The sequence below is a fragment of the Glycine max genome, chromosome 14, assembly GCF_000004515.6.
Source record: "Glycine max cultivar Williams 82 chromosome 14, Glycine_max_v4.0, whole genome shotgun sequence".
NCBI lineage: Eukaryota > Viridiplantae > Streptophyta > Magnoliopsida > Fabales > Fabaceae > Glycine > Glycine max.
In genome coordinates, this window is record NC_038250.2 from 27,255,230 (window position 1) to 27,266,754 (window position 11,525).

The 11,525-nt window shown below is 35.3% G+C and overlaps 1 protein-coding gene across 1 annotated transcript; it reads left to right on the forward strand.

Annotated features, from left to right (window-relative positions):
* The first annotated feature begins 6,719 nt into the window (after window positions 1-6,719).
* Window positions 6,720-10,510, forward strand: LOC102665557 (uncharacterized). The gene is made up of 6 exons (XM_006596700.4): window positions 6,720-6,935; window positions 7,217-7,656; window positions 7,769-8,931; window positions 9,046-9,637; window positions 9,708-10,225; window positions 10,327-10,510. The coding sequence occupies exons 2-6, from the start codon at window positions 7,218-7,220 to the stop codon at window positions 10,423-10,425; spliced, it is 2,811 nt and encodes a 936-aa protein (XP_006596763.2). The 5' UTR covers window positions 6,720-6,935; window position 7,217; the 3' UTR covers window positions 10,426-10,510.
* The last annotated feature ends 1,015 nt before the right edge of the window (window positions 10,511-11,525 follow it).

Consider the following 11,525-nt stretch of genomic DNA (forward strand, 5'->3'; position numbering starts at 1 on the left):
AAGATACACATGTTGCTAAAAGAGACAAATTAGTCTCAAATAGCGTCTCGTTAGTAATCTTGAAAAAAATAGATACAAATGATTCCTTATGCTTTAGCTGTGGGGAGTCTTATGTATGTTTAAGTTTGTTTCCGTCTTAACATAACTTTTTTTTAGTGGGAGTCCTAGGGAGATATATGAGTAACAATGGTATGCAATACTAGAAAGTAGTGAAGCATGTACTGTGCTATTTGAAGAGAACAAGAAACTACATGTTCACATATCCAAAGTTTGGAAGTTTAGAGATCATAATGTATTTCTGACTCCAATTTTGTGGGATGTATAAATAGAAGATACTCCACATTAGGATACTTATTTAACCATGATGGTGGAGTTAATACCTTGTTTTGATGCATTGAACCATATGATATGATTGCTAAATTATGTCATTGGCTTGCTTGTTGTTACAAACATTAAGAGACATTAAGTATTTATTGTAAAAATAACTTAGTAATGTTATAATCCAAAAGCAACAGGAGTTCAACCATGTCAAAGGTTATTGACATAAAGTATATGATTGTTAAAAAAAGAATTAAGAAAAAATGATATTTGTAGAACATATTGGAAAAAATAATATGCTAGTTGACCCACTAATTAATGGTTGACACTTAAAGCATGAGCATATATATTGATTGTATTGTGTTGTTTTAGTTGTTGCCTTGATTTAGTAGGAGTCTTTATGTTCTATGTTTGGATTTAGATTTCATGTATTTGATTTTTTGCATAAATAAAGATTGCAAATTCATATGTTCATTATGAAACTTGTTTATTTAAGTGCAATATTTAAATTTTACTTAAGGACTTAAGATTGATCTCACTAAAGATTTAAGTTGGACCAATTGGAAATAGGCATGATTGAGATCACATTGAGTGTATTGATGTGATGGTCATTGGGGTCCAGTCACATTTGTTGTAGTGATGAAAACCAAAATAATTTCATTATTGATACATGAGATGAACCAGGTTGTTAGGGTGAAAGTTTATGGATAAATAATATACATATGCATGCCTAAGGAATTGTGATATAATTGTTACAATATGTAGCTTAAATGAGAGATTGCTGGAATTTTCTATTTCAATAATTAATATGGACTAATATTATAAGACAATTATGTTAGCTATTTATCATTAGTGGGTTTATTTTATGTAGTCAAATTAAGTGAACCCATTACACAACTAAATAAGATGATATGAACTTAAATGAACAGATGTCAGTGTTGACCCATTTAGGGATAATGAGAACCCTATTAGGTTAACACGCTATAAGAAGGCTATGGTCCCTAATATACCAAGCCGCCACACATAATTTCTCTTTTTCCCATCTGAAGAGTTACGAAGGTCCCATTGAGGAATAAAGAGGTTCTGGTTGATAAAGAACCATAATGTCATTGTTTGTGTTCGTGATTGATAGTCACAAATATCTTACAACAATTGTTGAAGAATGATTAGATTAGGAACCAGCTACGGATCTAGACATTTTATTCAATCCTTAATAATCAAACATGTTGTAGATCCTAGAACTTTTGGTGAATTATCCTAGGCTATGGACCTATGAATCTTTTTAGCTTTCGCATAAATAATAAAGATTAAAAGATAAAAGATATTCCAATAGAAAGTTGATGATTTGATCCTTCATGTTCCATTATTTAGTTATGTCCACCATAATAAGCGCATATAGGCTCCTAAGCAAAGTGGTGTTTACACTGTAAGTTCTGCTTATAAATTGTTTACGAAAAAAGTGGTAAATATTGCCTAGTTCCAAGTTGATGGTAATTGGGATGCCTTGTGGAAGTTGGAGATTCTTGCCAATGCAAAGTTCAATTTCTCTTATAGCGGGCTTGTCGGGATTGTATTCCTTCTCATGTGAGATTGCAAGATAAGGGTGTGGAGTGCCCTTTGGATTGCGTGCTTTGTGAAGCTGGAATGGAGAATTGCTGGCATGTCTTCCTTAGCTTTGAGGTTAGTCAAAAATGTTAGTAGAAAGTTCATTTATAGGCTATCTTGGAACCTTTGTTATTTCAATTTGAAAACTTCAAAGATCTTTGTTATGTTTCTTACATCAGTTGGATGAAGTGAACAAGGAAAACACAAGCATGATGCTATGAAACATATGGGTAGGCAGACGAATAAGTCTTTTACTGATGAAGCATGTGCTAGAAGAGCACCTAAAGTCCTTAGTGATTGAAGGAGCTCTAAAGAAATCCAACAACAAAGGTATATGTTGGCCCCTAACCATTATCCTCTTAGATGGAAGAGCAGCTAATGCCCCTAAACGTAATATTTATGTAGCTATTATGCAAAATCCCACCAAGATCTGTTGGGGAATGTCCCTCTGTGATCAATATGGGCACTTTGTCATTGCTAAAACTAAATGGTGAAAATATGGTGAGGTTTTGGGGTTATATTAGGCTTTAAGTTGGGTGGCTTCCATGGGCTATCAACCGGTTATCTTTGAATTGGACTGTAAAATTATCGTTGACAAGTTTTATTCTAGCAACACTACTAAAAAAAGCACTTTTTACGACTGCTGATCTACATCGGTTATTGTAGACATGATGTAAAAGTTGGGGCGGTGGCATTTTTGTAATTATTGGAAAAAAATTTTCATTTTACGATGTACTTTCTAAGGCGGTTATTAAAAACCGCCTTAGAATGTTATATGCAAAAATTTTACAATGGGTTTAAGTTGAAGCCCGTCGTAATTGGGGGAAAAAAATAATTAGGCACGTGTTCGAAGTACTCAGCTCCCACGGGTTTAAGTTCGAAGTACTCAGCTCCTGGAGGTCGTACACGTTGAACCCTAGCCCCTCTTTTGTTGCAAATCGAACCCTGTGCTTGCTTCTCTTTTATTTTTCTTTCGTTTCATTTTATCTGCCGTTTCCGTAGCTCGGCTTCAGCAGCACCAAAACCAGGTTTCGTGCGTTTTTCCATGTCACTGTCATTTATACATACATCTTTATCTCCTGTTTACTTTTCAGCTTCTCTTTTTTCGAGTATTTATTTTTTAATAAATCATAGCAAACTTACAGCTGTTCAATATACATGTATCATGTGTGGTTACTGGTTAATGAATTGGAGAACATAACATGGTTCATTTGAGAATTTCTTTTAGTTAAGTGTGTTAATTATGATTAATTTTATACAGGAACACAATTTAAACGGCTTCAATAGTGGTTTACTTAAGTATACATATGTAATTTCTTTGCTTTACTTAATTATGCATTCTTTGGTCTTGTATCGATATGCAGGAAATTTGTTGGAAGGATTTTCTCAGACCCAGATTAGCACATTAGCCGTCAATGATAATCTTCTTGTTGCTGGTGGCTTCCAAGGAGAGCTTACTTGTAAGGTGAGTGTACGTGATACTTCATTGAATGATAAGTAACTTCTTTAGGTTATAGATACATCTCTCTCTTGGGGGCAGGGGATTGCTATTGTAGTTACTTCACTTGCCAATATGATTATTTAAAATGAGGAAATAATGTCTGGTATGCCACTTTTTATTCATTCTGTCCTTCCTTCATCCTGGTAACATAGTCCTTGAGGCTGGTCATCTCATCAGCACTCTTACTCGAGTCATACCTGAGCAATTCAGCTAGCTTTGTCTTGTTCTGAGAATCCTCATGAATACCAAGTTTCAGGTTCTTAGAGAAGCCTTCATAAAACTTGTTATAGTCTTCCTCAAAATGTATGTTGATATCCTTAATAAAATGACATGAATTTGTTTCCTTAAAAAAAATTCTATAGCGCCATGTAACTAATATGAAAGTCACAAGAGGTAAAGAATAGTAAAGAGAAGGTTAAAAAGTGGTTGTTGAAATTGAGGTTTTTCATTTACTTCTGTAATGGCCAAAGTTGGGATGTAAAAGTTTCGATTTTTCGCTTTCGATCCAACCTCCTGTTTGCAGCATAATTGTTGAACATAATGATAAGAACGCCAAATCAAAAGAATCAGTGCGTGTGTGTTGTCCATTTGATCTTCTCTTTCATGCACTCTCACTGATGGGTATGAACATTTCTATATCGGTCAAATAATAAGGGATAATATTATCTAATGCATAGCGACGAGATCAAGGCTTTCCTCCATATCAGTACCCATATATACCTTTATAAGATTGCCACTAGTTCTGCCTCTGGTTTTAGATTCATTTTATGATGGTTTGAAACTTTTCTGATCTTGAGGCCTTGCCACTAACACATTTTTAAAACATTGCATTTGCCCTTGGCACTTTATACATCAATTTTTTTCCTGATGCTTTTCCTCTTCATGCTACATATATGTCTTAAGTTGAGAGCCAAGACACAAAGTAGAACAAAAATATAACTTTGAATGGAAGGGAGCAGAGGTGGTCAACTGATGCAATGCTCTATGATCGTTTGCTGATTGACAAGCATATGTTATATGATTCCCCTTTAATTAACCTTCTTACTGTATTTTTGACATCTAATTTTATTGATATTTGATGGGGACTAAACAAGAGGTTTGGTGAAATAGTGAGAATGGACACTTGAATGAATATCATCAATTTAAGGGATGGTTGATTTTGCTATAAGATAATAATGAAAACACAACAAAATTTACTTGTAAATTAAATTTTTTTGATGCTGTCAGACATTCAATTTCTTCAAATGCTTGTGTACTTTAACATAAAGAGAAAGCTAGGTTTGCCTAACTAATTGACTTCCCTAACTACTAAAAGTTGACCAATCAAGTATCTGAACTTTATCAGAATCCTGATGGGTATGTGGCCACACATCATATGTACAACTCAAAGAATAAGAGAGGAGTGATCCATATAAAACATTGAAATGATAAAAGATACAATGAAAGTAGGTGAGTGCTCTTTATAAAGAGCTTATCTCTTAAGAACTGGTTAGATACAAGTCAAAAGTGTTTTTGATAGTTTTTCTACTTGAAATATAAAGCTTTTTCAGCAGAAAAATTCTCAAAAAGACTTCTAATTAACCTTGTATCCAAGCAGCTATTCTCTAACCATCTAATATTACTCTTAACACTCTTCTTCTACACCTCCATTTAGGAGGTGAGTCATCATACCTTCGGTGGAACCTCTCTCTCATGACCTGAATACAATAGTGTTTGTTGATTTCCTCTCATCCTTTGATTCCAAGGGTGAAGGATTGGGAAGAATCTCTTTTGATTGAGGATGGGTTGTAACTTTATTGCTCTAATGTTATGGGTCTAGTTTGAATGAATATATTTTATGTATGGATTATTTTGGTCATTGTTGCAACATTGGAACCACGGATTCTTGGTGATTTTGATGGGCAAAGGCTTAGGAGTGGTTGAGGTTGAGAATTGCATGCCACTAGTAATAAAATTGTTTAACTTCTTGGCAAGTGGAAACACTTCCAATACTAGATATATATGTGCACGTTATCTCTTTTGCTCCTGCGAGTCCATCATTTGTAGATCATGTATATGTTGTACTTGAGGACCATAGGAATGTTATTCTTGAAGTTGATTTAAAAGGTATAGGATTCCAAATTATTATGTATCAGCTAGTAATGATATTGGCCATAAAACAGACCAATTTGTACGCCAGACTTGGACCATTTTCTGCAAATAATTATTAAATATTATATTGATAAAGTTAAAAAGTTATTTATGACAAAATTCATATAGAAAATGGTTTCTCACATTTTCTTCTCAATGTTCATTAACGCGTCGTCTTTTTTCTTTAGTTCACCCTTTAGCTGGAAAACTTGCTTTCTCACATTTTCTTTCTCAGCCTCATCCCCAAGAAGATAACTTTTCAAGTCATTATATTGAGTTCTAAGTGCTTCTAACTCTGACTGCAACACTCTACCCGCCAACTCTTTTTCATACTTGAGATTCTTCATCCTATTTAGCTCATCAAGTGACCTTTTTGCTTCCTTCTTCAATAAAGCAATTTGACTCACCAGCTCATTGCTTTCCACTGTTCTACTCTGTAACTGAGCCTCAGATTCCTCAAGTGATTTATTCATAAGCTCCAACTCATTTCTTAACTTTTCTTTTTGTTCTACTTGGTCATAGAGGCATGATATCTCCACTTTAAGCTTTATTAGTTTGTAGACCAAGTCATGATATCCAAGCCATTGTCTCCTGCTCGGTCACACCTAGATTAATTAATTATACTTTATTTATTGATGCTTTTTAAATAACTATATAGTTAATTTTTAGTTACAATATTGATTTCTTAATTATTTTAGGTGTATTGATTTCTGAACGTTATGTGTTTGGTAGAAGTTGTAAAAAAGTTTTTAAAAAATTGGGGCGGGGGATAATTAAATTGATAAAAAAATTACTTATATTTTGTTTGTTGTGTTTGTATTTCCATAATAAACAGTGTAATGTTATTTAAAATAATTTTATAAAAAAATATTAATAATCGTGTTTTAAAATTGATTTAAAAATAACATTTGAAACAATGATATTTAAAAAAAACAATATTCCTTTTAAATATGCTCATTTAGCTTATACCAAACAAAAGGAAATCTTCCAAAGGATGGGACGCAAATTCAATGCACTTCATTTATTTTAATTGTTATAAGAGTGAATAGGCAATTTAGTCCTTGAGATTGTAACCACTTTGCATATTAGTCCCTGACTTAAATTTTAATTCATAATAGTCCCTAACTTTACCTCCGTTATGCAAATAAGTCCCTACTATTAAAATCTAATTTCCTCCGTTAGTCAAATGTCTATTTGGCAAATGTAAGCATCCAATGTGGCAGGTTTGAGTCCAAGTCAGCAATATTATGTGGCAAGGCAAGGACTGAATTGAAAAATTAGGTTTAAAAGAAATCAAAAATGAAGTAAACCCATTTTCCCTTTCACTGTTGCTCTTCCCTCCCCTGCATTCTCGTGATTGAGGGTTCGCGCTTTTTGTCAGGTTGGTGGTTTCATTCAATTCGTTTGCATTGTTTTGGTGGTTTGATTTGGGGTTTTACATGTTCGAGGGGTTTCATCTGCGGCATTGTCTTCGCGCTTCGTAGGGAGGTTTATGATCGTTTATTATTTTCGTTTATGATGCTCTGTTTTTGTAGATGACAATGTTTTTGGTTTTTGATTGTGTCTTCGCGGTTTTTGACAATGTCAATGTCTTCGCGCTTTTTGAGGTAGGTTTTTTTATTTCCTAATATCTGACCATGTTTGCGGTTTCTGATTGTGTAGAATGAATGACAATATAACTTTAGTATTGCACCATGGAGGAAGATTCACTCCACGTGCCAGTGATGGAAAGGTTGAATATATAGGCGGAGAATTTGACGTTTGGGAGGATATATCTGCAGATTGCCTGAATGCATTTATCTTATATGATTTGGTGAAAGCTTGTAAGAAGTATAGTAATATAGGAGAATGTTTTTGGTTGATTGATAAGGACTTAGATTTTAATCATGGGTTAAGGAGTTGTACAACTGATGGAGATATATTACACTTAGTTAGGGATGCTTTTGAAAATGAGAATGAGATAAATGTTTATTTTCATCATGAAGTAGATCCAATTTTAGAAGAAGTCCCACAAATGTTGTACTTGGAATGTGATCCAATTCGAAAAGCTGTTGAGAATGAGGATGATTTAGATGATGTACCTGTTGCTGGCCATGAGGAAGGTAAGTTTTAATTCATCTGTACTTGGTCCGACATGGTTACCATAATTAATTAATATGATTAATTTTTACTTTATGACCATTGATGCAGATGCTGGTGCTGGAGAGCAGACAGATGCTGGTGCTGGAGAGCAGACAGATGCTGGTGAGCAGATGGATGCTGGTAAGCAGAGGGATGGTGGTGAGCAGAGGGATACTGATGCTGGTGAGCAAAGACATGGTAGTGAGCAGAGGGATACTGATGGTGAAGAGAGAGATGTTGCTGATAGTGAGGAGGAAAAGGAAGTTGACAGTGATGAGACAGATGCTGAGTGGTTTATAAATTTCTCTTGTATGTTGAATGAAGTTGAAGCTGAAGTTGAGACAGATGGTTATCATTCAGAGGAGCTTAATATCCCCATTAGTAGTGATGATGAAGATGAGGATGTTGAAGTTTATCCTCAATATAGTCAAAGTAGTGGAGTTGGTGAACAGAAGTTGGAATTAGGGATGGAGTTTGGTACTCTAGATGAATTTAAATCTGCCTTGAGGGAGTATAGCATATTGATGGGCAGGGAGTTCAAGTGGAAGAAGAATGATAAACAGAGGGCTAGAGCAAAATGCAAGAAGGCATTTTGTGATTGGGAAATCTACTGTGCAAAGAATGAAGTTAGAAACTCTTTTCAGATAAAGACATTTAAGCATAACCATAATTGCTGCAGAGAAGTGAACAACAAACAAGCAAATAGACAGTGGGTGGTCAGTAAACTTGAGGGCAAACTCAGAATGCAGCCAACCCTTAAATGTGTTGAAGCTTTGGAATATTTCAAGCAAGAGTTTGGAGTGCACATTGAAGTTACAAAGATGTGGAGAGCCATGAAAGAAGCAAAGCAATTAGTGGAAGGGAATGAGAGGAAACAATATGCCAAAGTATTTGATTATGCACATGAATTGTTGAGGAGCAATCCTGGATCAACAGTTAAGATCAACACAGTGCCAAGTCCAGAAGGTCCACCACAATTTCAGAGGCTATATATTTGTCTTGCTGGCTGTAAGAAGGGGTTTGTTGCTGGATGTAGACCATTCATAGGTCTAGATGGATGTTTCCTAAAGAGTGCATTTGGAGGAAACTTGCTCTCTGCTTTTGGGCTTGATGGCAATAACCACATCTATGTTATTGCTTATGCTGTTGTGGACATTGAGAACAAAGACAATTGGAAATGGTTTTTAACTTTGTTTCATGAAGATCTTGGGGATTACATACAGAATGGGTGGAATTTCATGTCAGACATGCAAAAGGTATGACATGGTGTGATTTGCAATTGTTATCATAAGTTAGGTATTTAATTGAAGTTAATGACATAAGTTAGGGACTAGTCCAGAAGTATTTACTACTTTGCTGTAATTTTTCAAGGACTTATTCCAGCTTTACAGGAAGTCATGCCTGGTGCACCTCATAGATTTTGTGTCTTGCATCTTTGGAAAAATTTTACAAAGCAATGGAAAAGCAAGGAACTTAAAGGAATTGTGTGGCAATGTGCAAAATCCACTACTGTTGCTGAGTTTGAAGGCCATATGGCCCATTTGAAGACAATCAACTGCCAGGCTTGGGAGTATTTGAATAAATGGCCCAAACAAGCATGGACAAAAGCCCACTTCAGTACAATACCCAAGGTGGACAATATATGCAACAACACTTGTGAGGTATTCAATTCCAGAATTCTGCAGTATAGATGCAAGCCTATTATCACAATGCTTGAAGAAATTAGAAGTTATATCATGAGAACCATGGCTGCCCGCAAGGTTAAACTTTCTGGAAAACCTGGACCATTATGTCCAGTGCAGTATAAAAGACTAGAAAAAGAATTCCATTTTGCTAATCAATGGACTCCCATTTGGTGTGGTGATAACATGGGCCTGAGATATGAGGTCCACATGTGGGGGAATAAGGTTGAGGTCAATTTAGGTGAATGGACATGCACTTGTGGAGTATGGCAACTAACAGGTTGTGTTTTTTATAGTTTTTTTTTTCATTCCTAACCTACATGTGTGCTGATTTTACAACTTTGATGTAGGGATGCCATGCCGACATGCCATTGCAACAATAACTCACAAAGGAGGGAAGCCTGAGGACATGTGTCATGAGTGGCTGTCAATAGAAGCTTATAATAAGACATACAAGCATTTTATTGAACCAGTCCAAGGACCACAATATTGGGCCCAGACACAGTATACACACCCTGTTCCACCACATAAAAAGGTCCAAAGAGGAAGGCCAAAGAAAAATAGAAGGAGATCTGTAGATGAGGACAATGTCACAGGACATAAGCTAAAGAGGAAATTGGCTGAGTTTACATGTGGAAGGTGTGGCCAAACCAATCATAACATTAGAAGCTGTAAAAATATTGGAGTTCCTGTTAGGCCAAAGAAATATGTTGCACCATCAACTTCAAATGAGGATGACCACCTATTATCTCAAGATGAACAAGCTTTGAATGAGGCTGAAGAAGCTGCTGCTCATGTTCAACAAGATCCGGTGGAGATTAATTTATCTCAGCCTCATTTGTCACAAGATAGTGACATGGAGTTTATGGTAAATATTTGTCACAACAAAGTAGTTTTATCTCAACCTAATTTGTTGCAGCACTCCATTTTTATATATTACAATTATTCATGTTTGGCATTTACATGTAGGTCCCTGCAACTATTGTTCCACCAATAGCAAGGAATAAGCTAGCCATAACAAGAGCCAAAAAAAGGAAGGTTGCTGATAAAGATGATGCAGAAAACTGAAGAAGCATTTTTTGTTGCATTTTGAAGGTTGCTGAAGGTTGCTGAAGACCCATTTTTTGTTGCGCATTTTGAAGGTTGCTGAGTTTGAAGGTTGTTGATGAAGAAAACTGAAGAAGCATTTTTTGTTGCATTTTGATATTAGGATGTGTAGTTGTATATTTTGAAAGCTTCACTGGCATGTGAAATGATGTAAACATTATGGCCTACTGAACAATTGCTTCTAACTACCATGCTTTGGGATGTCAAATATTATGTGAAATTGATCTAAAGTCATGTTTCTTCTCTTTCTTTTATAAATTATACACTGTGTTGGATTTGGAGTTGGAGTAGTACAATCCATCCCAACATACATTATGAGTTGCTTCTTATTATCTAATTCTCTTTCTTTTATTAAATTATATTTAATAAACTGCAAATTTCAGCAACAAATTTCACCAACAAATTATATTTAATTGAAATGGATAATTGACAGTACCAACAAAAGCTGCTATTACACTACAAAAGCTACTTCCTATTACAAATTCTTCAGCAAAACAACAATTGACAGTAGCAACAAAAGCTGCTATTACACTACAAAAGCTACTTCCTACTACAAATTCTTCAGCAAAACAACAATTACAATATCAAAAGCTGCTATTACACATTTTACCTAAAGTACATTCCCCCTAAAACTAACATTACAATTAAAAATGAAAAACCTAACAACACAATGTTTGTTAAATTTCTCATTTTCTTCTGCAAAGCTTCAATTTGTAGCCTCAAATCAGCCACTACCATTGTTTCTCTTGAGACAGAAGACGAATTAGAAAGTTGGTTTTCTTCTTCAACCCATTGAAAAAATTGACAGTTATCTGGGTCTGTTTGGGGTAATGCACAAGTATAGAATAACCTTCCTGGGTTTCTCCTTGTTCTTGCAGTTCGAATAGCTGCACGTCTTCCATGGTGGCATTGCCGAATGAAACTACCAGAAAATGCACAACAACTGCCACTTGCAGACATGGACAAATCAAGTGAACAAGCAGCAGGGACTGAGCCTCAGAGTAGAAGAAGAAGAAGCAACTCAGCGTGGGAAGAAGAAGAAGAAGAAGAAGCAACCAGCA

What these genes read in the sequence shown, in the direction of transcription:
- LOC102665557 (XM_006596700.4), top strand. Translation starts at nt 7,218, where the DNA reads ATGAATGACAATATAACTTTAGTATTGCACCATGGAGGAAGATTCACT. An exon ending in TGTTGCTGGCCATGAGGAAG is followed by an intron (nt 7,657 to 7,768) that starts GTAAGTTTTAAT and finishes GAGAGCAGACAG; the next exon opens with ATGCTGGTGCTGGAGAGCAG. An exon ending in TGGAGTATGGCAACTAACAG is followed by an intron (nt 9,638 to 9,707) that starts GTTGTGTTTTTT and finishes ACTTTGATGTAG; the next exon opens with GGATGCCATGCCGACATGCC.